This window comes from Taudactylus pleione, unplaced genomic scaffold, assembly GCF_031769625.1.
Source record: "Taudactylus pleione unplaced genomic scaffold, aTauple2 ptg000259l, whole genome shotgun sequence".
NCBI lineage: Eukaryota > Metazoa > Chordata > Amphibia > Anura > Myobatrachidae > Taudactylus > Taudactylus pleione.
The window spans coordinates 609,265-635,704 of NW_028284661.1; the positions used below are offsets into that span (position 1 = coordinate 609,265).

The 26,440-nt window shown below is 40.1% G+C and overlaps 1 protein-coding gene across 4 annotated transcripts in view; it reads right to left on the reverse strand.

The window, feature by feature from the left end:
* Positions 1-2,719: 2,719 nt before the first annotated feature.
* Positions 2,720-26,440, reverse strand: part of ZUP1 (zinc finger containing ubiquitin peptidase 1) — a 29,219-nt gene continuing 5,498 nt past the window's right edge. For all 4 annotated transcript variants that reach the window (XM_088480960.1, XM_088480963.1, XM_088480962.1 and 1 more), the window contains 8 exons: positions 24,532-24,642; positions 19,234-19,343; positions 14,034-14,202; positions 9,488-9,676; positions 6,697-6,865; positions 6,391-6,545; positions 3,995-4,215; positions 2,720-2,944 (listed from right to left, as the gene is read on the reverse strand). In XM_088480960.1, coding sequence (XP_088337086.1) covers positions 2,897-2,944; positions 3,995-4,215; positions 6,391-6,545; positions 6,697-6,865; positions 9,488-9,676; positions 14,034-14,202; positions 19,234-19,343; positions 24,532-24,642 — 1,172 coding nt within the window. In that variant the 3' untranslated portion in view covers positions 2,720-2,896. The remainder of the gene's footprint in view (positions 2,945-3,994; positions 4,216-6,390; positions 6,546-6,696; positions 6,866-9,487; positions 9,677-14,033; positions 14,203-19,233; positions 19,344-24,531; positions 24,643-26,440) is intronic.

The following is a 26,440-nucleotide window of genomic DNA, read 5'->3' on the forward strand; positions in this document are numbered from 1 at the left end:
CTAAAATGGTTGGGACATACCTACGTTTTGTGCTGCTCCTCCCCTAAAGGGTCCTTGACTTTGTGGATTAGTCCTTAGTGAGCGGCACTGCAAAGGTAGCTTGGCACATGTGCAGTGTGACCGTGATACATGCAGTCTCGACCAATTATCGCTCAACTGCGTAAATATCTGAATAACGTACATCTCTGCATCAAGCCCTATGTTTGAGGCCTTGATAATTGTTTTTTAAATGTTGGGGAAGGATTTGCTTTGTAGTCTTATCTTTCTACAAAAAAGGAGACAGCGCCAATGATTCAGAATTTTCTCTTTTCCTTTATATATAGCAGTTTTGCATAAGTTATCTCAATACAAAATTCAGGGAATTGTTAAGGACAGTAGAGCCGAGGAATACTATTTTGTGAATCTTCTATTTCTAGGCTAGGGATGTTAAGATCTTTGGCAAAATTCTGGCTGTGAGCCTCAATAAAATAATTTTGTTAATTGTCCAACCGGACCAAACTGACTTTATGCCAGGTAAATCTACTAGTATTAAACATCTTTAGAGTACTATACAGATTTTCCTGGTTTGGATGACAAGTTGATTGTTGTGTCCTTGGATGTCGCCAAGGCATTTGATTCCATTGAGTGGCAATCTTCGACTAAATAGGTGGTTTAATTTGGGCCCAACATGCATCAGGTGTGGTCAATTAATTTATTAAACCCTTGTCTATTTAGCCTGCATAAACTTAGTAAAAATTATTTAATGTAACCTAGATTTTTAAATGTTTCAACAGGCCCCAGCATTTATCCCTCTGTATGTTTTTAAACCCATGGATCAGAATTAGGAGTAGCTCACAATTACTTTATCACTCTGCAAGGCTTAGAGAACATCCCCCAAGATCTTAGACAGGCAATAGGTCCAAAGGGACAGTAAAGGTCGCCAAGTACAAATGGTTGACAGGGTCAAACTGTCTACACAAAATGGTCGACACTTTTGTTTTCTAACCCTAATCTTCACCCTAACCATCCCCTTGGTGCCTGACCAGAACTACCCTTCTAGTGCCCAACACTAACCCTCCAGGAAGTGCCTAACCCTTACCCTCATGGTGCCTAACCCTAACCAATTTGTGTCGACCTTTTAACCCTGTCAACCATTTGTACCTATCGACCTTTACTGTGTCGACTTTTTGTCTGTCTGACATCTGGGGCCAAATGTAACAGGGTGAGAGTTTAGAAAATGTGAGTGTTTAGCAGTAATCTCTCACATTGGTTGAGTTTTATCTTCAAAATGGGAAACATCTGGATGAGATTTTAAATTGTGGAGTTTTTTTGAGTCTGAAAAACATGCGAGTTTGCATGATCTCGGACTCTATTAGATTGGCAGAGTTTAAAAAGTGTAAGAAAACTCACATTTTCTGAACTCTCACCCTATTACATTTGGCCCCTGGTGTCTGTCTAGACATTGTCAACCCTTTTACTGTCCACCTATAGACCGGATACCATGCTAGTCATGGGGCAGAGATATCTGTTGGTTCTTGATGATAATAGTGAACCAGAGTCTGCACTCTATAGTAAGTGACAATGATGTAGAATATAAAGAGACAAAAGGAGTATAATGACATGCCTCTTAGATGACTATTTTGTATCTAAACAGCATATTTATTGTCTTGACTAGTGAAAACTTACTTTTAGCTTAAATACCATTTATCCTGGACAGTAATCTGCTGGTTATATTATTAATAAAACTACAAACTATATTTTATATACTTTTGGGACATTTTTCAACATATTGGTAGCTTACATTGGGGCCCATTTATCAAGGATTGCTTTTGCAACGCGATCAGTTCATGCCAGTAATGCCCATGATCGCATTGCAAAAAGCTATGCTATCTCCCAGATGCATCACCCGGGACATGCAGGGACAAGGGCCCCAAAAGGAGCCGTCCCTACGATGTCTCCGGAGAGCTGCCGGCGAGTGCAGGGGGTGGTGCACATGCACATCCGCCATAGCCGCGCAGTGTAGCCCATAGGCTACAGTGGCTAACGCCACCTTCAGATGGCGTTAGCCAATATCTGGAATGCATCGCATTCCGGATATTGGTAGATTTGGCAGCATCACGTGCCCCATAGAAACTTATGGGGAATGCGGATGCCAGCGGTAATGGAGGGATCACAGCAGGTATCGGAGATCCCTGCTGCGGTCCCTCCTTAATACATACGGGGGATACTTAGTATTTAAGGTAAACCCCCCAAAATGAGTGTTTTCAGGGATTATACCTCAAATACACTTTGATAAATGGGCCCCATAGATTGTAAGTAAAAAGGTTTGACCCTTTGTTTATTAGAAGGCTGTGATAACTCATTGGACAGATCCACATGTATATCTCTCCTATATGGTTAGTAAGGTAATGTTTATTCACAACTCCCATATTACAATTGCACCACTCTAGACCATTAGCTAGAGTTAATATCCATTTAGTGCTGGATATATTAATTAGCAAAAGTTCCAGTTAAGGGGTTGTTGGAATCACTCCTTTCCTCTCAGGCTTCTTTTTGGGTACCCTTTGGCACCATATTAATCATTTGTGCCCTGATTTTCCAGAGAGGCAGTAGTAAAATTATGTCAAAATGTATTTTGCCAGAATTTTCCCATCTTTGGCCTTAAACTCATTTTAAGCAGATGCTTCGGAGTGGGAAATGTAGAATGCAGAATACCAAAAACAGGACATATGTTGTCCTATGTCCTAATATTTTATTATGCATGTAACAATAGGAAAAAAACAAGTTAGAACTGTAGAAAAACACAGATACACAAGAATAACTTTACAATCATACATATATAAAAAGGCACAGACCATAATCTAAATATAGATCCAAAATGGGTTATACTGCTTGGCTGTAGGTAATCCAGTTATCTTCATGGAATCCTCTCAGATCTGAAGACTTTTGACATTTGTAAACGAACCTGCAAATGGAGAAAACACATTAACTTTTTTTTAAATATGTACTATTCAGTCTTTGCATCATACATGAATAGTGTTAATGTGATCATTTACAGTACATTTGATAAGAATCTGTGGACAACACACACTTCGTGATATTTTGCTGCCAAAACAAAGACAACCTACTCTTCATGGCTGCATCATAACTTTTTTTTTTTTAGAAGAGAACAATGTTTTCATATTTATATTCCATCCCAGATCTGGTTTCCCTAGAGTAATACAAGGCTAACCATGTGTGGCAGGTACCACTCAATTCCGGCTTAATGACACTGTTGGCCAAAAATATATTCTAAAACATTTCCACCCAATTTAGTTGTGGCAATGTCAAACTCCTCTGTGACATCCAATATCTATATAATTTATTACAGGAAAGCAGTACAAACATACAGTGAATAGTTGTTAATATTATGATCTATACAGGCTTATTTATTTATTTTTCATGTCGGCATTAGGGCCGAGGTTCTATATTACAATAAGAATGTTGTCAAGGTGGTATCTGCCATTGATGTTAAATTTGCTGTAAAGAGAGTCTAGCACGTGTCCAAAATTAAAAAAACAGCTGAGGATTCTTAAATGTGAGCAATATTTTTCCTTTCATAGTATTGTGTAAACTTTGTACTGAAAGGGATTTTATAAGTAATCATCCTGTGGCATAATCTATGAACCTAATTCAACTGACCCGTAAAATGTACAAAAAGGTGAAAGTCATCCTAGGATAAAATTTAACAAGCATGAATGGTTAATAAACAACTCTTGCTTTTAACTTTTGCACAGTTAGCTATATTACATGCGTTGTTCTGTTGTGGGTCTACTCAAAATAGTGCCAGCTGTCTTGGTCACCTGAGGACAAGCTGTACTGCTATAATGGCATACTATAAACACACACACACACTTAAAAAGGTATGTTTTTGAAAAATAGTGTCAGTCCTGTAAATACACAAAAAACAGGTAATTTTGTGAAACTTATAATAACATAGAAGGTTAAATAAAAAAAAAAAAAAGTATATACTTACTGCTTTTTCTTCTGGAAGCAAAACTCCATCTACTGCCACAACCTGGTACTGTTTATGTTTTAAGCTCCCTACATATTTACGGAGATGTTTAAGAGCAGCACTGTCTATATTACGCTTTGTCAGTCTCTCCATAGCTTCAGAAGGACATCCAGGGTCAAATATTAATAGACTGTACGATTTGTTCTTCCTCTCTTCAATACCCACAATTGTGCGGCTGTGACCTGCAACAATCAAAAATCAAAAGAGGTCTAGAATTTCATCACCCCATACGTTCAGCACTACATTAGGATAAAAGTAATTTGATTGCCAGCATCACCATCTCCCTTTAATGTTCTGCAACAGGGCATCCTGAGTAGTAGCCACAGAACACAGTTTTGTAGCCTGCTGCAACAGGACAATTCTCACAGATTTTATAGTATTATACACAGTCAAGTCACATTATTATGACCACCAGCTAACAGCCAAAGTAACCGCAGTGTGCAGCACGGACAGCAGCTAGACGGGCTGGGAGTGACTCAATAAGGTGCTGGTAGGTTGGCACAGGTATCTGGAGCCATGCTGATTGCAGTGTATCCGACAGATGCTGGAGGGTGCGTGGTGGAGTATCCATAGTGAGAACACAACGATCAAGGTGGTCCCACAGATGCTCAATTGGGTTCAAGTCAGGGGAATTAGGGGCCACGGAAGTACTTGGAAGTTTTGGTCATGCTTGTCCAACCACTGTCGGACATTTCTAGCCGTGGGACATGTCTTTCTGGAAGATCCCATCCGCCTCAGTGAAGACAAATCAGCATGTTTTGGTGTATGTGCTCTGCAAGGACTCCCTAACCAAATCGGTTGAGGGTGCCTTCCACATGGATGAGTGGGACCAGAGAATGCCATGAAAGCATTTCCCAGACCATAAAGTTTCCACCACCAGCTTGTGTTTTTCCAGCAATGGTTGCAGGGTGTTTGTTCTCCGGTGTTTCTCACCTGAAATGCCAACGTCCATCCGTTTGATGAAGCAGAAGACCTGACTCATCGGAGAAGGCAACCCTTTGCCAATCAGCAGAGGTCCAATTCCAATACAGGCATGAAAATTTAAGCCTTTTCAGACGATGCACCTTCGTTAGCATAGGTGCAGTGTCCATACGTTTGCTTCGGAGCCCCATACGTATCAGGGTTAGCTGAACTGTTGTTTTAGACACACGTCTGGTGGCTTCCTAGGTTAATTTTGACGGTAAGCTGCTCCACTGTAACGTGTCGGTTGGCCCTCGCATACCACGTTCACCTCTCACATCAATGGCACGCGGAGCTCCGCAGTTTCCACGTTGGTTATTTGCAATGGTGCCCATTGTCCAGACACGATACACCTTCACCACAGCAACACGCAAACAGTTGACAAACTGCGCTGTCTCAGAAATACTGCTATCCTTGGCCCGAAAGCCAATAATCCCTTTTAGTAACTCGGATAAAATCGCCCCTTTTACCCATGACAGCAACGACTGATGTGTGCAGACATCCTATAGCACACCTTATATACCAATCAAGCCAGCGCACGGCACATGGGTTACGTGCTGCCGACAACAAATGTAGGAGGTGGTAATGTGACACGACTGTGTATAATTTACATTAATTAACATTTCCATTAATTTATGAAACATACGGCACACTGGTAGGCTTAAATCCCGAGTCTACCAAACACAAGTGCAAATTTATGCTGCTTTCCGTGTACACAATACCCTGGATGATGTATATTCTGGGCTATCGCTACATGTGCAAGGCAACATCTGAATGGGATTCTGCCTTTCTGGTGCGCTACATATAGCATTGTCATGTTAAGCAGGAGGTGTCCATACCAAAAGATACAGGAAACATTTTGTCTCATGTTTGAGGAGCTGCCGGTGGAGTACGGGAACAAAAAACAAACTGCGTCTTTGACCTCGTCTCCAATGGCACTAAATGCTAGTAAGAAGTATGCAAACAAGTAATACTATTGTTTCATGTGTCACTATACCCACTACTGCTACTAATATTTACTAGTGGATGAACAATCGTTAAAGATTAGGGAGTTCTGTACGCTAAATAAATAAACACAAAAAAAAACTGGTCCTAAACACAAGTCAAATCATTTGACAGACAGGTTAACTACCCTTATTTTACAAAGGGTCCTCTGATGAGCATATGTTATGGACTTTTGTCTTCCATTTTGTTTTTTTTATAAAAATGTCTGTTCAGTCTAGGTCTCCCAGCTTATAGTGTTTTTCAAATGTGTGATTAGTTTTGACTTTTGAATTGAACGAGTTCTAAACACACCCTTACCCATGTTAGAACAAAATGTTTATTTTTGGAATACAGTAAAACAAGATTGATAAGAAAGGGTCAGAGATGTAAAAGTAGAATGGGATGTACCTTACCTTGGTGCTGAAGGTAAATGGCAGGCTTGGAAGAACACAATATTTTGCCTCCAGTTTCACTAGCATCAGATGCATAATAGTTCAAAACCCAATCAAACAAGAGAGGGTGTGTTCCAGATGGACTGCTTGGCTTGTGAAAATCAAGAATACGACATCTATACAAAATATATTAATAATAAAAGGATAACAAAGAAAATACATATTTTCTGTAAATCTGGGGATAAATACAGTACTTGCAATGAATCACGCCTAATGCATGTCAGACAGTGAGATAGCTGTCATCTATTTAAACATTGTTTTACTTACTTTATCTTCAGAGATGTTAGTAGGCAGTAAATTTCAGACGCGCCAATCCAAGCCTTGGTACCCTGCAATTTGCCCCTGAAGTGAGAAGCCCCCTGAGGATCAAATCCTTCTTTCCAGGCATCCTCAATTAAAGCCTGAATTTTCGGTATACAAGGAATATGCCTATACTCTTGAGTAATAAAAACAATGTAAAAAGAATATATTATTAATTTATCACTTCATGCTTTTACTGTGCTACACAGTCTCTAAAGAACTTCTATACTTGCTTGATTCCCCTTAAGCACTTTGTGCTGACATTTGTCTACACTTGAAACGCTGAGGTGTTGAAACAGTGATCACACTAAGGGCCCGATTCAGACCAGCGCGCTAGGATGCGTTCGCACGCAGCCAGCCAATGTTTGCTTTCTGGTATGCATCGCAATGCGCGAACCAGTCCGAGCGATCAGGAAGCGTTTGCTCGCTGCGCATAGACAGCCCAGCAGAGTGAGTGACAGGAGAAGCTGTTTATGGGTGGCGACAGGGGCTGGCCGCTAGAAATGGGGAAGTGGAGGTGCGAATGCAGGTGTGCCTGAGCTTCTAAACGCCATTTCAGAGGCGTGCATAATAAAGACGCAGCATCATAGTACACGTCACTTAGCTGAATTTCACACTGAAGCGCTCGCAGTGCTTCCGGTAGGGTATGGTCAACCACAAGTGGTGCGTATGCATCCGACGGTACCGATGGCTGCATACACATCCTGGAGATGACGTGCGCAAGTGGGCATTTTAAGACAGGCTGGTGGGCGTCTGCATACACATAGCGATCGCATGCCAAGACGTAGAGGGCGTGCTAATGCCTTGCCGCGCGATCGCCTGCCTTGCTGTATTTGCATACGCTGGCTGCGTGCGAACGCATCTAGCGAGCGGGTCTGAATCGAGCCCTAAGGGGGTCATTCAGACCCGTTCGCGAGCAAAGGACGTGGAAAAGTGAGTTAGGATATGATAATAATTTTACCTCTCCATATGCCCATTGAATGTCCCTCAGACATCCCCACATTCCACTTTTATGACATGTCTTCCACATGTCCCTTTCATGCCATCAGATTTTCCCATTATAACACCCATTATAACTAGCTTCCGTTTACATGTTCTCTTGTGTGAAAATAGATAACAGCAATCAGGAAGTCACATTACATAGTGTCCTCATACACCTAGCCTCAGTACGCCATGCAGCACGAGATGCCTGGAGTGATTGAGCCCCCAGGTCCCAGGCTTGTGCCAAGCATCTTTTTCGCCTGAAAATGCGTCTTAGGGCCGTATTCAATTGCCGACGAAAGTCGAGATCGGCGAAAAGTTCTCGCTGGTGATGTCATTTCGCCAGGCGAGAACTTTTCCCCGTATTCAATTGCAAAGACTTTCCGCCGATGCGAAAAGTCTGCCTCCTCATTGGGTTACCTGGTTTTGAACTTGCTGCAGTCTTGTCCTACCCTCGTCCTCCATGCTCAGAAGCTCATTCTGATCCTAGTTCTGCCTCCCTGTCCCCTCATTCTGTGGAGCACATTTCCCAGATACGCACACAGGATGAAATCATGATCTCCCAAGACATCAAACGTCTGCAAAGAATGAGGGGCAACAGCAAGCTCACTGTAACTAAATACTGTCTGACAACCCCACACTATACTGTAACTATCACTTGACACTCTCGCACTGCCCCTAGCACTTGACATGTGTGGGAGTCTTCTCCTCCGCCTATACTCTACATTTGCTGCTCTGTGCACCACACTGTTAATGATCGGATATGAAAAGAGAAACATCCCCAACTGGAGCAGCACGTCCTGTGGGACCCAGTAATTTTGTGAAAATAAATCCCTCACTACCTATAGAGCATAAAAGACACACTATAGTGCATAAGTGCGAACCCTATTACATATGCTATGGTGCAAGCTTCATAACCCCTTTGTTTTGACCCAACTATTACCAATGCCTCCAAATCCAGTTGCCACAAGGTTCCCCTACCTGAGTTCAGTTAAAAGATAAGTAAATTGTACATTTAGAAAGCAAACCGTATTATATGAGTAAATCAATTGGTTGGTAATGAAGCTATAAAACCTCATTTTATTTTTCTGCATGTTGAATGGAACACTTTCGTACTGCTGGTAATCGCGGTGACTCACTCATTAACATAACTAGGCGATGGTTGTGATGAAGGCAAAAACAAATAAGTAACTTTGCACCTGAAACAATTTACAATGCCATGGGGAAAAATACATTTGCTTTTTTTTTGTATGCAGGGTAAATACTGGCTGCTTCTGCATGTAGCCCACAAATGCTGGGCAGCATTATTGTTACACAGCAAATTTTGATTTCAGTTTGGACAGGCCCCTCTCAAATCTAAATCTCTCTGCACATTTGAAATCTGCCCCATCTGCACATGGTTTTACCAAGGAGCAAAGCTACTTGCTTTTTTTTTGCTTTACATTCAACTCAGAACCAGGATAATGTAATTACTGTAAAAATATAGCATGTTATGACATTGTACATCATATCTATGACTCTCTAGCCACTTTAATGCTTTCCTGTTACTGCAATGCGGGAGGGTGTCACAAAAATTTCTGCTAGGGGTGGAGGGAGGACAGATAGAGCATAAGAACTTTTTAAAAAAAAAAAAAAACCTGTTGACCGGGATATGACCAGACCTGATCTACAGTGTGGCATGAGTAATCTCCTAGGATATCACATAATATAAATGTATACTGATTTTTCTTATTAGTACTGTTCATTCCATTATAGCAATGTTTAAGTAAAGAAATACCTTGCAAGCAATGCCTGTAAGAGTCGCTCATCAAAACGGAAGAAAGAAGCATTTGAAAATTTCGGAAGCCACAACCCCATCCTCTGTCTCCTGCCGAATTGCTGTAGTGGTCCAAAGGAGAGGAAAGCCAGACGCGACGCACTTCAGGAGCAGCAATATTATAATAATGGTGTAAAGCTTCCAGAACTCCTTTTTAAACAATAGCAGAAACAAATAATTAGGAAACCACAATGGAAACAAGTGTCTTTGCATTCTACAGGTGAGTTACCATTCTGTAACATAGTATTGATGTCACTTAAACCCAACCAGTGCTGAAATACAATGGATTGGGGTATATTGGTACATGATCCAGTTCACCCAACAATGGTATAGTCAGGTCACACAATTTATTCAGAAGGAATGATTTTCCAGAAGTACATTCAGCAATGGTTACTATACAATAACTAGCTGATGACATACCTTTTGGGTTATTAAAAACAATTTGTTTCATTATCCTACGTACTGCTGAACAAAAAAAAGCAAATAAATAAGTGCTCTGTAAATTCCATTTTTTCCAGAGTACCAGCTGCAATATAAGTGTCCTATATGAATGCAAACGACAAAACGCAGTTATCGTCAGCACTTGTGCTTACTGAAGGTGCCTACACACTAGACGATGTGCTCACGATAAGATATTGTGAGCAATTTTCCTTGAACTCTCCCCGGCAGCTCCAGAATATGATGTGGAGCAAAAGCTGCACGATGTGTCACAAGATCTATCTTGCACAATCTAAAGATTTGCCGATCTTTAGATCGTGCAGGATAGCAGACAGATGCTTGCACGGATCAGGGATATCTGTGATGAAAGCATCAGTCTGTAAAAAAATAAACACAGATGTACAGATGGATCAGTGAGAGCCGTCTGTCCTGCGGTGTTTAAAAAAATAATATAAATAAATGAAAGCCTATATGAAATAAAAAATCAAAAAGGTGTGAGACCCCCCCCCCCCCCCCAAAGAAAATGAACAACCAGCCCCGGGCTTTAGTAGCCCAGTGCTAGTTGTGCACAATATGGGGGACAAACGATGTAGGGGTCCCCCATATTTAAGCACAAACAGCACCAGGCTAGTGAGAACCAGCTCTAGTTTCCAAAATACAGGGGACAAATGATGTAGGGGTGCCCCGTATTTTGCGCAACCAGCACTGGGCTATGACCTGGTCCTGGTAATACAGGGGAATAAAAATGAGTATGGTCCCCCTGTATTCACCAGAACCAAACTTTCTAGTGGGGGGCTAATGCCACAGCCATGGGTCCACCCCAATAAAGGACCTAGTCTGATAGCCCGGGGCTATCTCGGTGGAAGCAGAGTTAATTGTGTAGTGTAGTGCATTTGAAAGTGTTGAAAATATTGTCTTTTACTGTGGTACTGCAGATCCCAGCAAGCCTCCCCCGCATGCTGGTACTTGGGGAACCACAAGTACCAGCATGCGGGGCATTATGGCCCCACTGGTACCTGTAGTTCCACAGCAAAAGCAATATTAAAATAAACACAGGATACACACAAACACACACCGTACAAAGTAAAAGTTTATTAAACATACATACACACACATTATCTCACATACTCACCTATGTATCCCTGTAGCCCATCCGTCCTCTTCTCTAAGTAGAATCCATAGGGTACCTGTAAAAAAAAATAAAAAATATCCATACTCACCATCTCCTATGCGAAGTTCGGGTCCTCTTCGTTCCATGTAGGCAATCCATGGGGTCTTGGCAAAACAAAAAAAGGCAAATACGCGAGCCATCGGAGTGCAGTCTCAAGAGGGAAATGTTACCAGTGGAGTATCTCAGGGATCTGTACTTGGACCAGTGCTTTTTAATATCTTTATTTGTGACATTGCAAATGGTATTGAATGGAAACTATGCCTTTTTGCAGATGACACAAAAAGGTATGCAACAGGGTTACACACCAGAAGGGGTAAAACAAATTATTGATGATCTAGGTAGACTAGAGGAATGGTCAAGAACGTGGCATCTACAGTTTAATGCCAAAAAATGCAAGATCATGTACTTGGGTCTCAAAAATCCAAAAGGCTAAATACAGTATTAATGGCACTATACTGCAAAACTACTGAAGAGGAAAGGGATCTAGGAGTCACAATTTCAGGTCACTTAAAGGCAAGCAAACAGTGTAACAAAGCAATGAGGAAGGCAAGTCAGATGCTTGGTTGCACAGGGAGAGGAATCAGTAGTAGAAAGAAAGAAGTGATAATACCACTGTATAGGTCATTGGTACGTCCTCATCTTGAATACTGTATTCAGTTCTGGAGGCCATATCTCCAGAAGGATATTAATACATTAGAGACAAGAAGGGCAACTAAAATGGTGCAAGGTCTACACCACAAAACGTACCAGGAAAGACTAAAAGATCTTATTATGTATAGTTTGGAGCAGAGAAGGGAAAGGGGGGACATGATAGAAACGTTCAAATATATAAGGGTTTTAACAAGGTAAAGAAAGGAGACATTCTTCAAAGAAAGAGAAGTATTAGAACAAGAGGACATGTTCTGAAACTGGAGGGTGGTAGGTTCAGGGGAAATTTGAGGAAAAAAATTACTTCAAAGAAAGGGTAGTAGACAAGTGGAATAGCCTACCATCAGACAGTAGAGCAATTTAAACATGCATGGGATAAACATAAGGATATCCTTCAGAAGAAGTAAGGATTAATAAGGGTTGAGGTAACAATATGTTTAAAAATGGGGCAGACTAGATGAGCCAAGTGGTTCTTATCTGCCGTCAAATTCTATGTTTCTATGTTACCATCGGATGCGATCGCAAAGCTTGTGGTAGACCATAACCTACTGCAAGCACTTCAGTGTAAAAACCAGCCAGGTGAAGTGTACTATGAGGCGGTCTCTAAATTATGCACGCCTCTGAAAGGGCGTTACGAGTGAACGCATCCTAGCGAGCTGGTCTGAATCAGGTCCTGAGGCTTCTTGTGAGTAGTGTTGCTCCCAGTCTGCTGTGTCTCTCCCTCCCAGCACCCCTTCTCCAAGTTGCTGTTCCTCCCTGCTCCCAGCACACATTCTCCCAGTCTGATATTCCACTGTAATTAAACACTTAGGGTGGGCTTAATTTAGTAACTTAGGGACTTCTATTCATTAGTTAAAGCCTGCCCAAACCTAACCTGTCCCTGGACCATTTGTAGTTGTCCAGAGAAATGTAAAAGGCGGGCCTATTCAACACAATTGAAGTGTCCTTCCACATGGAGTATCTTTCCACTTAAGGTCATGCACCTGTGCGGAAGTGGGGGAGGGCGCTGTCTGTAGAGCCTTGTCCCCCAAACACACCTGAAGAGGAACGTGCATTCCTCTAATGAAGTGAACTAGAAAAAAAAAATATTGTTTTGTTGATTTTATCAAATGTGTCTCAATAAATAATTTTCATGAATCACTCAAAAATGAAAAAATTCTTATAGCAAGTGACCCCAAAATACTTTGGAGATTTATTAACAGTATAAAACTTTCAAAAATGTAAAAAAAAGAAAAAAAAAAAAAAAAAAATTGGCTTTTTGAGAAAGTTTAAATTTTAAATTTTTGTATCTATTGCTGTCTCTGGGTGCCCTTTCTTCTGCTGGATTACATTTTTGTTTATCAGGTGCACCGGATCAAGTTGCTCAGATTGAGCGCCGGCAGACTGTGCAAGAATATATATTATATATATATATATATATATATATATATATATATATATATATATATATATCTGAGCAAAAAGTATAGGCGGCCAACATTTTAGGGCGCAATGCCCTTTTATCAAGGTTATAGATGGGCATTGCGCCCTGAAATGTTGGCATTAAATTAAAAAAAAAACGGTGATTTAAGGCCCTTTTTTAAAAAAGGTTTTGGTGTGCCGCACCTTTGGCTGCTTGTATCAATATCTCTAGCTTAATTAGGTGAGCATGAAGTGCAATTTCAAAAACAATTAGCAAATTTTTCATAAAACAATTGCAGCTTTAAAGGGGGCATAACTTCAAAATCAGTGTACTTATCAGCCTAAGATTTGGGGGTTCTCTTTATACCCATGGCAAGATTTATTATAGAAAATGTAATTGAAATTAGAGCATGTAAGGTAGAATTTTTTAGAATTCTGTTGATTTGATGTGAAATGACCCAGTATTTTTCTGTCCACACATGGGTACTTTATCCATCACTAGTTTGTAATTCATCGAAACATATTTAATTACTCTAGGAGCAGAACATAACCTTCATGCATTTCTTGTAGACAATCTGAGAAACCATAGGGTTGCTCAGAAGGTCAGTTATGCAACCAATGCAACGCTTGCGGCGACGTGATTAGCGTTTGTCTCTGAACAAGGCCCTAAGCCTATATACTGTGCCAGTGAACAGAATACTGATCATTTCGCTGAGTCAATTATTGCATTGTGTACTGTGGAAAGCACAGGGTTTTTCATTGGGAAATGCCATCAAATGGTCAAAATGTTCAGAGTATACTGTAGGTTGTTCCCCAACATTGAATGTCATAATAAGGAAAAGTACCAACCTGATGTCCTTGTTCTACCATCGTCTACTCCTGTAGCTAAAGATTCCATCATTTGTACTTTATGCCGGTGAAATTCCATAGGCTGGACTCGTCCCCTTGCAACTGCCCTTTCTAGATTTTGCATGGATTGCTGACGATAGCCTCCAGAGTTATCTAAACCAAATTGTCTCTGGTTGGAAAAAGTTTCAAAAATAATTATCACAATGGTGCTAAGGTATGGTTTAACATATTGACAAATACAATGACAAGAATATTTTTGTAGAAGAATAATATACTGTTGCTAATCTGCAATTCTTGATCAGCTGCTTTGCAAGATAAAGGGTTTTTTGGAAATGGAATATTCCATTGAATTACATACGCGAAGGTTTTTCCTTTAGAACCTACTCAATGTGGACATTTCCTAGCCTTATCTCACTAAAATAACACAATCTACTGCAAATATTTTGAAGGCATTAAGCATCATCGGATGAGCATTAGTGTCTTAATAAGTGCACCGTATGGTTAAGTTCAAAGCAGGAAACAACCATGCAGCAAATGAAATCTGTAGCATGAAAATGATGGTTGATTACACAGTAATATATTTCACTGTAAGAGGACAGGCTTGTAGCAGTTCTTAGACTCTTCATGAGCATCACTAACATTCTTTGACCTCTTACTAGATATCAAATGATAGGCTGTAAGTGATCCCAGCTGAAATAAAATAGGTCACTCGCTATTACAATTATCATGCCAGAATACGTACGATGGATTTAAAAACATCTGCATGATAGCTGCAATACTAACATTGTGATATCATAAAAGTAAAATAGTTACCGCCTTAGAAATCATGTACTTGGTGTGGGAGTTCACAATTCTAATTGGTGAGTGCACAAATACATATACACACATAATATATATATTACACATAAGTAACTATTACATACAAAGATTTAGTTAGAAATGGAAGAGTGAAAATAATGTTTTGTTTTGTTTTTTAAAACTGCTTTTTACACAGACATCTGCTTAAAAAAATATTAAAATAAAAATATATAAAAATTGTTTTGACATGCTGAATATATGTACTGAACTTTAAATTACAGATAATAGTAATTATAGGCATTATCAGTAATGTCAGGGACCTCTCCCATGCACTTACTTTCTGCTTACTATTGCACATAAATGATTAATTATGCATAAAAAGAGAGCCAAGATCTAGCACAAAGATGGAAGCCTGTGTGTCTGGTGGTAAGCAGGTGTGTGTACAGGACACTTTGTTTCAATTTCAGCATTGAACATTCAGGCTTAATTCAGTAAAATTGTGCACTTGCAATACTGTACTTCAGTAGAACAGAAAGAAAAAAAAAAAAGACATCTGCCGACATAAGCCTAGTGCAACTATACAGTTCTAAAACAGATTACTTGCTATGGGTTACATCACATCTGTACCGTGTCATATAGTGATTTTGCATTAATTGTCATCATCATTTAGTTGTAAGGTGCCAGAAATTCTGCAGTGCTGTACAGAACTCAAAAACTAGCAATAAACGGAAAAACCAATCATCAGTATAGCGATTCCTTCGTGGGGCACTCTTTTGTACATAAATGATTTGTTAGTATAATTAAAAATTAGCTTTTAATATATTTCCAATAAAAGAATAGGGATTCGTTGTGCTCATTTATAAAATATCTAATCGAGCTCCCTTAGCAATTAATCTCATGAACTTATAAAAATATATCTATTATAAGAATTAGCATAAAGTATGTGGTGACTATGCTTATTTGAATTCATATGCTCATATAGCTCCTGATGGGTACATAATATATTATAATAGCAGGGTCAGGTACAGTTCGTATGACATAAAAATTGTAAATAATAATTGGAAATAACTCATAAATTAGACCTGTATGTAATAATAACCACTCGGTCATTTGAGATAAATCTATACATGGAGTGTGATAATAGCGTGTCTGCTGAGTATCATCCCAAATTCATATACCATGTATGGCCAAACACAAACACATTTGCAAATGTTCCCTGGCTTGCAACATATTATTTAATCCTATACTACCTCAATGTAACCAAAAATATATAAATATACACATGAAATGCTAGCAAAGTACTCTGAAAAAAGGGGAGAGCAAAGACCACCCTGTAGGCGTAAATAACCCAGATGACCTGATACTGATTTATATCAGGATAGCAATCCCGGATGACATACTTAAATATTATAAAATACTATAGGCAGATAATATCATGTTGTGTCACATAACCCCATAGAAATTTAAATAGTAAGTACGTACAAGTACCTGGTACCCTCTGCTGTCCAGGGTCTTGTATGAGCGAACACCTGGATGAGGGATCAGGAATAACTCCGATAGAAAAAAAAGGGAGAGGTGGGGGATACCGTTCCGTACGTGGTGTTAGGCAAGGCTGTATGGCGAACAAGCCCGTTGTGGTGAAACACGTGTCCAGTCAGTCACTCCTCACTGCAGGAGGGAGCAGCACGGTAGCAGGGTGTCAGGCACAATCCTTCGGTCATTTTAACTCAGGTACTCTTCTTCGGGTGGGTCGTGACCTGGTCCGGTGGTGCATTCAGATTTCTGCAATGCTTTCAGCAACAGACACTGCCTAACACCACGTACGGATCGGTGTCCCCCACCTCTCCCTTTATTTTCTATCGGAGTTATTCCTGATCCCTCTCTCATCCAGGTGTTCGTTCATAGAAGACCCTGGACAGCAGAGGGGACCAGGTACTTTATGAGTTATTTCCAATTATTATTTACAATTTTTATATGTCATAAAAACTGTACCTGACCCTGCTATTATAATATATTATGTACCCATCAGGAGCTATATGAGCATATGAATTCAAACAAGCATAGTCACCACATACTTTATGCCAATTCTTATAATAGATATATTTTTGTAAGTTCATGAGATTAATTGCTAAGGGACCTCGATTAGATATTTTATAAATGAGCACAACAAATCCCTATTCTTTTGTTGGAAATATATTAAAAGCTAATTTTTAATTATACTAACAAATCATTTATGTACAAAAGAGTGCCCCACGAAGGAATCACTATACTGATGATTGGTTTTTCCAATTATTGTTAGTTTTTGAGTTCTAGTTACTCTATTCCAGGGAGCACCTCCAGCATATAAAATTTATCTTATGATAAAACTATGATATAAGATATGATATATATGGTACCTATTGCTGGTTTTACTTTTAGATGTGAAATATAACAGTGGTTATTATTCTTGTGTGGGATATTCTGGTTTCTTTGAGATAAGTGCTGTACAGAATACAAGTTCGGGAGTACAAATTAAGCAAAATAAGACCTGTAGGACAAATGCAACTATGATACTCACTGGTACAATGACAAGTAGCACAGAACAAGTACGCAATCCATACATACAAGCTGAACACAACAGAAGAACACTCACTAAGATAAAAATGAATTAGTAGTAGAAAAGAGGGTGCAGACATGGACATGAGATGTTAGGTAAAGAGGGTCCTGCTCGTGACAGTTTACAATTTAGAAGGAAGAGGCACAAGAGGAAACCAAAGGTTCAGTGGGATAGAGTGGAGAGAGTAGAAACAATAATGGACACCGGTGGACAAAGTCGAAAAAATAATTGAGAGAAGCCTAACAGGAGAGGCAAGAGTGAAGATGATTTTAAAGATTGCAAAGGCAAATACATATTCAATCAAGCGGTTCCTTGCCATTATGCATGCGCTAGGCATCCATCGCAAAGGTAGGGGGGTCTTAGAAACATATGCGTGATTATCCGTTTAAATGGCGTTGCATGGGCGTGCACACATTAGCCACTGCATATGCAGCTTTGCGTTCCAGAAGAGCTACCAAGGCTGCGGCAGGCCAGACCTGACGCAAGGGTAAGATGGCTGCCGATGTATGTTGATGTTGCCAATATTTACACAAGTATGAGTCGTCGCAGGCAGGTAAGAAGGCAGCAGTGGGCATCTTTATGCTTAGGTGATCTTTGCAGACATTACCATATTTTCACTGCTGCGTGGAGTACGAAAATCGCAGCTGAGATAGTCAGTCTCTGAAAACAGGCCTCGAGTTCCAAAGGGAGGGAGCAACATGAGAGAAGACTTGTAGATGGCATTGAAAGAAGGTAATGAGGGGTAAAGAGGCGTAATTCAGAGGTGGAGCAAATAAATGAGCTGGGGTGTATCCTCCTGGATGTCCCAGCACTATCTTAAACTTAACGTGTAAGAGCTCATTGTCTTCCCACCCTACCGAGTCACCCGCATCTCCATCCTTTTACTATATATTAACACCATCATCTATTCTGACCCAAAAGTCTGATCTTTAGTTCTCTACGATCAGACCCTTTCTCAGAATGGAAGCAAGAAAGAACCTCATCCCCTCACTGGTCATCTCTAGAATGGGCTACTAGTGTTCTTATCTGGCATCCCAACTTCCGCATCTCCCCACTCCAATCCAACCTTAACTCTGCTATTCAGTTAATTTTTCTGTTCAGTCAATTAATCAATCTGCTTCTGTCAACCCCTCTCAGCCCAGTCATAAAATGGCTCTCCCTTTTCCTACAGAATCCAATTCAAGCTCCTAAAAACCATCTACAAAGCTATAACTCTATCCTCTTTCCTATACATCTTTAACCTCACCATCCTCCACACTACCATCCGCTCAATTCACTCTGCCTACAACTGCTGTCTTCCTTCCCAACTGATTACTTCACCGACACTCCCCACCAGGATTTTGCTTGTACAACGCCCTATCAATGAAACTCACTTCCTCTCAGACACTCCAACGCTCTCCAAAGCTACAAACAGGCTTTCAAAGCCCATTTCTTTATTAAAGCCTACCAGCTCTTGTCCTAACCTACCCTTTTGTGTCTTCACACACAGAATGAGCCATCTGTCACCCAAGTCTGTCTGTCATATCTCACAAGTAGAGTCCTCAACCTTTCCTTACAAGAAACATTATATGCTCCCCCATACCAACAGTGTTTGTGAACCTACAGGTTAAGACTGTGCTGATTTTGATGACTGTATATACATTCATACGTATATTAGCTTACATACTGCCAAGTTCTGCATTGTAAGTTTTATGCACCTTATATCTTATGTTTACACTGGATCTATGTATGTACTTTGGAAGACACTGTAGACCCCTTGTAATGCCCCATAAAGATAATAAGTAAAATCATTATAAGGAAGAGTACCTGCAATTTTCGGAACTCCTCCTGCTCTTTTTTAGATTCTGCTGCTCTTTGCCGCTTGTATTCCTCAGCCTGTAGTTGTCTTGCCAAGATTCGGTCATTGGAGAAATTAGCTGTGGAAAGACAAGTAAATTCCAAATGCATAAAGAAAACAGTGCGTGGGGGCAGGGGTGACTTTGGTTTGCACTTAAAAGGAGAAGCTGCCACATACACACTTGTGGGGCATTCATTTTGAGAGGTGGTTTGGTATACAGCCAATTAATCTGGTAGGAATTAGTGACATGACTTTGATAAAATACCTATTCTTATGCTGGGTACACACTTAATGGTGTGTACCCAGCATGATGTCGTCCATGGCAGATCCCGGCATCGGCAAGTGTGTACAAACTTGCCAATGCCAGCAGAGATGGAACGACAGCAGGGGCCATGCTGCAATCGGCCATGCTGCAATCGGCAGCATGGCCCACGCTGACTATAACGCCCGTCGGATATGTATGCTGGATGCGGGAGGGCTCATCGTCAGCAACATAGCAGGTACACACTGCCCGATGTGGGAGATAGGTCATCGGATCGGACAACATATCGTCTAGTGTGTACCAGTCTTTAGTGAACTGATAAACTATTATTCATGAGAACTAAGTACTGTATAAATCACAAACTTGATGCCTTCACCATGTGTACAGCCATGGCCAAAAGTTTTGAGATAGACGAGTATTGGTTTTCACAGTTTGCTGCTTTAGTGTTTTTAGACCTTTTTGTCATATGTTACTATGGTATACTAAAGTAAAATTACAAGCATTTCATAAGTGTCAGAGGCAATTACATTAAGTTTATGCAAAGAGTCAATATTTGTAGTGTTGTCCCTTATTTTTCAAGACCTCTGCAATTCGCCCTGCCATGCTGTCAATCAACTTCTGGGCCACATACTGACTGATGGCCGCCCATTCTTTACTAATCAATGCTTGGAGTTTGTCAGAATTTGTGGGTTTTTGTTTGTCCACCCGCCTCTTGAGGATTGACCACAAGTTCTCAATGGGATTAAGGTCTGGGGAGTTTCCTAGCCATGGACCCAAATTTTGATGTTTTGCTCCCCGAGCCACTTAGTTATCACTTTAGCCTTATGGCAAGGTACTCCATCATGCTGGAAAAGGCATTGTTCTTCACCAAACTGTTCTTGGATGCTTGGGAGAAGTTGCTCTTGGTGGATGTTTTGGTAACATTCTTTATTCATGGCTGTGTTCTTAGACAAAATTGTGAGTGACCACTCCCTTGGCTGAGAAGCGACCCCACACATGAATGGTGTCAGGATACTTTACTGTTGGCATGGCACAGGACTGATGGTAGCACTCACCTTTCATTCTCCAGCAAATTGCAGAGGTCTTCAAAAAGAAGGGTCAACACTGCAAATATTGCCTCTTTGCATAAACTTAATGCAATTGTCAATAAAAGCATTTGACACTTATGAAATGCTTGTAATTTTACTTCAGTATACCATAGTAACATCTGACAAAAAGGTCTAAAAACACTGAAGCTGCAAACTTTGTAAAAACCAATACTTCAATGTCAATCTCAAAACTTTTGGCCATGGCTGTAGTTGAAATTCCACTGTAAAGTGCAGCTCGTTATATCTTATCACTGGTACAGAGAACACACAACTGTAGGAAAATCCCCTGTGATACCCACACAAAGGCATAATTGCCTGCTCTTTCATGTCTATCTTTTACACACAGTTAGGCTACTTACTTTTTCTCTTTACACTATGGAAATCATTGGCAAGCTGTACCAAATAGGGTGATGAGACCAATCATAAGAAAAGAATGTAAAGTTCCATTATATATAATGAACTATCTGTTAGTACTGTATACTTCAGTTTCCAAGCAAAGGTGTTACTCTATATATTACAACTTATGTTTAGTCAGGCTATTGTTGCTTCTATAATTTATTACAGTGCTACAGTATATTCACATACTATGCAGTATTTTAGCAACTAAATAAGTTCATACAATGAGGTGTCAATATATGTCCAAAACTGGATCCTTTTTTACCTGATGCAGGAAATATAAATAAATGTGAGGAAAGAATATATGCTTCCATATAAAGATCATCCAAGGGATAGTGTAAACGACATTACAATAGTAGCTGATGAGAATAAAAGGTTAAATGGCTACACTGCACATCCATAGTAGGATAACATGTTTACATCATTAATGTCAGCACCTTCAATATGTTGACATTGATAATATGTTGATAATGTGCTAATAGGCTAACCATAATGGAAATGTCGACATTTCCATTTTGGTTAGCCTATTAGCACATTTATCAACATTTTAACATCGACATTATGAGCTGTGTGTATTAGGGCAATATAAAACCTGAAGTGGCAACTTTGCCTTCACAATCTAATTGCATCAGTGTCACTCTTACCATGCCCCCCCTTAAACTAACATATACTAAGTATTGAAAAATGGGCCTGTTTTTAAGATGGACACGATAGCACAGCGGTGAAAAAATATGAAAAAGCCATAGGAGGAGTCTTAAGTAAAAGAACACCCAGTGCCGGCTTCTCTGATCTGCAGCTGCGCCCAAATACTTAGCATCGGATAATCAGTGTTACCATCGGACATCTGAGTAACCCTCAGGTTACTGCGTATACCAGGCAAAATCATGCTGCCGAAGCCAGTGAAGCTGCGTCAAAGGACGCAGCCACTGGCTTCAGCATGCCCAAAAAACACGCCCCAGTTTTCTGTAACGCCTTCTGTTGCCACCCGCAAACACAAGCACCGGGGCAGTCATGCTGCAGCCTTGGGGCACTGCGACCCACAACACAGAAATAAGTCTGCACATGCACAGTGCGACTTCTGCGCATATTTGCCAACATCGGAGATGTAAATATCAAATTTTTGATCTCCATAATGGGAATAAACCTTTTCATCTATGTAATGCAGCAGAAATAAACTAAACATTAATACAAAACAACATCTGTTAACTATAGTACCTCCTCAGAATGAACAAGAAATGCATTCAGCCACTAATGGTTGATTAGAATACAGTGATTAACCAGCGTATTTTGAGTGCCATATTTCATGTAAAAAAAATTTCAATTCTGTGTCTCTCAGTGTTGTACATTAGTGGAAAACAAATGGAGGGTGCCAAAGATATGGGTATAGATTAATGGTATCTGTTGATGTGTTAAGTTAATAAATCAATCCCACAGGACTGCTGCTTCTAAGGAGGTGCTGGGCCTCACACAATATACAGATATGAAAGAAAGAAAAGGAAAGAAGCGCGGTACAACTGAAGTATAAATACTTTACAAATTAATTTCATACTAAGAAATATTCAAACAATAGGAGTCAAGTTCAGATATCAATCAACAATATAGAAAATAAAAACATATAAAAGGAATCCAGATGGGTTAAGAAAACAAAATTGCAGCTCTGATTGCCAAGAAACAAAACCTACAAGGAAAATGACATTGAAAATCACAGTGATGATGTAGAAGCTATTAGAATTGCAGTATGGCAATGGTGGATACTGTGTATCTTACGAGTCTCACACATGGAATTCCGGACTGTATAGCCACTTATGGCAACAATATAACAAAAGGTAGTCCAAGGCACTGGATGTAGCTATGAAATATTATGTAGCGATAAGTACTGAGACAGCAAAGATCATGAAATTATCAGATCTTTAATAGGTAGACCGGGTTCTTCTCATTGTAATAATCTTTTGAAGATTAGAGACTCGCATAGTCTGTTGGTAATGTGGCTATCTAACTAAGGTACCTTACATTCAGGAGATCGCCTGGACATAGTCACAAGGAGGAATCCCAGCTGGCTGTCTCCTCCACAACCAGTGCCGGCTGAGTGATATCAACCGCCGCTGGTGAAGCCGAGGGAGTGGAGATGGATCGAATCTGTGGTGGGCGCCGACAATTAGATCCGTCTCCCAGTGGAACACAGGTGGGTTATAGGTGAAGGAAATCCCAACGTGCTGGTTCCTCGGTGGTGTCCTGCGGCTGGCAGATGGACGCCGTCCACAGCAATGTCCACCGGAACTGTCCCGAAGCTGGCAGGTGGCCGCCGACCGCAGCAATGAAGCTATGGCACAGCGTGTCCACCCGAGCTGTTGTAACGGCTGGTCAGAGGATCTCCCAGCAATAGGTTGCAGACCAGTGTTGGTTCAGTACTGCTACACGTGGTTAAAGGCTGAGTTGACGTCACAATGGAGTATAGTGTATGCTGGCACAGAAAGAAGTGGCTTAGGATGAGATCTGCTATGCTATGGTAAATAAATATGTTTTGACTGTCCATGCTTTGTAGAGAGATGAAGAGTCTGATAGTGAGCGGCAGCGAGTTCCAGTAGTGGGGACAGCACTGGCAAAATTCTGAAGGCGGGACTGGAAGAAAGTGGCAGTTGTTGACATACCAAAATGGACAGAAGTGTGAAGAGAGAAAAGGCTTTATAGGGAATAGTGAAGAGTTTGAATTGAACTCTAAAGGAAGGGTAGCCATGGTAGTGCCTGACAGAGAGGGGAGGTAGTTGCAAAGTGGTTACAGAGAAAAATGAGACAAGCAGAAGCAATGAATTGGAGTGGAGGCTGAAGCAAGGAAAGTCAAATAAGAGGAAGTTGCAACAGTTGTTGTCTTTCTTGCCTACAGGGTAAAAAAAGGCCTAACTCTGGGAATATTGAGTTGGAAGTGGCCTAAATGTTAAGATTAGAAGAGAGTGCATAGTCAGAGACAACTCCTAGACAGCAGACATGGTGGCAGAAAAGATGAGGATTTTATCAATGGAAAAGAGAAAGGCGTGGGGGACTTTGGAGGGTTAGAAGATGATGAGCTTGTTTGGCCTCCGATATCATCTCTATACTTTTCCTCCCCTTACCGCTCCTCCTCTCTTTTCAATCATGTTTACAGGTATCTTTCGTCTATTCCCTCCTTGTGGAGAGGGGAAGAAATCTAAACTGTATTGGATCAGGAGGAAGTGAGAGGAAAGAAAAAGTAGTAAGATGGCTGTTACAATTTGCTTAAGAAGTTTTATTTGCTTTCCAATTACTTTTCGGACATATGGGTGAGGGTTAAGAGTGGCCCAGATCCCATTATACTGGGTTTACAGGGGTGTCAAAGTTGGCACTACACTGAGATTTAGTTTACCTCAGTAGCTACAGCCTTGGGTGCCAGAAGAAGAAGAGTGGTTTTAAGTGTACATTGGGCTAATAGCTAAGGGATTAATAGGGTAAATGAGAAAACAGTGCAATGCATCTACCCCTTTGTAGAAAATTAAAGTAGAACAATTAACCTTCGTCACAGAAGTTTTCCTCCAAATGCAGATTTACATGTTCTTGTAGGAGATGACCATTGGCGCAACGCAAACAACACATAGGGCAATCATACTCTTGACTGGTATTTCCTAATAGAAACAAAAGTATAATGTTAAAAAAACAACATGTGCATGCAGTCAACACTTCTTTCTTCTCAGCCATATTTGGTAGAAATAACTAGAAAATCCATATACAATAATACCAGTACTCTCAGATAACACAAGCTGTGCCAGTTTACAAACCGGTTTTGTTTTAGCCCAGTCACCTAGTTGTGAGTCATTCCTCTGCAAATCCATGTTTTAACACATACTGGTAAGGGTTTAACTGTTATTACACTATACATGTACCTTGACCTTGCGTGTTTGATACATTCATTTGTTTTAATACAATTATCAAAATCGTTTCAGAACCAACTTACTCCTAAACACAGGGTTTAGGGGTAAGTAATTTCAGAAAACCATCTTTAACAATTCTGAAACTGCTTTCCAGCATGGTCTGTCTGTATTGTAGGAGAGATGCTGTAAAGTTAACACACTGAAAATGCTACAAACAAAACGCTGGGACGCCGATCATCCAACAGCTGCATAGCTGTGAATAGTAACCACAGCGTCTCTTCTCCATAACAGGCGTAGCATGGCAGAAATACTGTACACTGATAAGCTGCTGTAGACAGGAGTATATTAGGGTGGATTTCCTTTTCCCAAGCTAATCAAGGGAACACAACTGGGAAAAGTGTTTAGGTAGACTAAAATCAAACAAAACAGAATACAAACTCTGTATATTTGGTCTGGTCAAACAGGGACAAAAGTCTTTGAGCCCTATTTTACTAGATTTGTGAGGGTAAATAGTTAAACCATTTTGTGCATTGTTCTCCATCTTTTGCAGGGATCTGCAGATCTTCTCTGACCATATGATGTAACAAACTACTTTGCAGCAATTACATTTTAATAACCAGTGTTATGCAGGTCTTACATGTAGGACACTAAATCTGTACAAAATAAAAACAAACCTTTTAAGAGTAAGAAAAATTAGCTAGGGTGGATATACATCAGATGATTTGTCAGCCGATCCCGCAGATTGGAGCGACATATCGTACACATCTTCTGCTGTGTATGCACTATTGCACACTCCCAAACACCGACATCAGGGTCATCCCATCTGCTGTGCTGCACGGCAGATGGGACGACCCAGCGGCAGACAGCATGTGTATGTGCATGGAAATAGTGCAAGTGCTCACTCTCTCATTGCACGGCTTGCACTATTTCCATGCAAAAGCAGAAGTGGGGGTGACACTTAGCAGTATTTTGACTTTTCTTATTTCTTTACATTTATTCACTCATAAGTCTATTTTTGTGCCACATATGCCAGTGATTTATGTACCAACTTCTCATTTTTATATGTACACAATTTAATTGTATGATATCAACTTCTCATCAATTTTTATATGTACACATTTTTATTGTGTGACACTTGAATATAATTTTGATTCAGACTATTCGCAGAGTATTCTGAGTTGATACAAATAATAGACCTGAGACAATTTTCTTGCAAATTCTGACTAGAAACAATTAATTGCATTATTTTACAATATTTTGAGCTGACTTACAATCTTTGGTGTCTTATAGTAATCATTAAGATTATTCATCGTAATCCCATGCATAAAAAATATACTATATATTATCAGTGTTAATTTTGTAGCTGCTATTATACATATATCTATACGATAAAATATCTATATGTGAGTCTCTTTTCTTTCTCCATATATGGGATAGAGAGATAGCTCATATTACTTTCGCCTAATCTTTCCTGCTATAAATCAAGTTTTTCTCTGTAAAGCAGGGCTTTGCTATTAAAACTAGTGATTTTCAATCCAAAAAATATATTTTT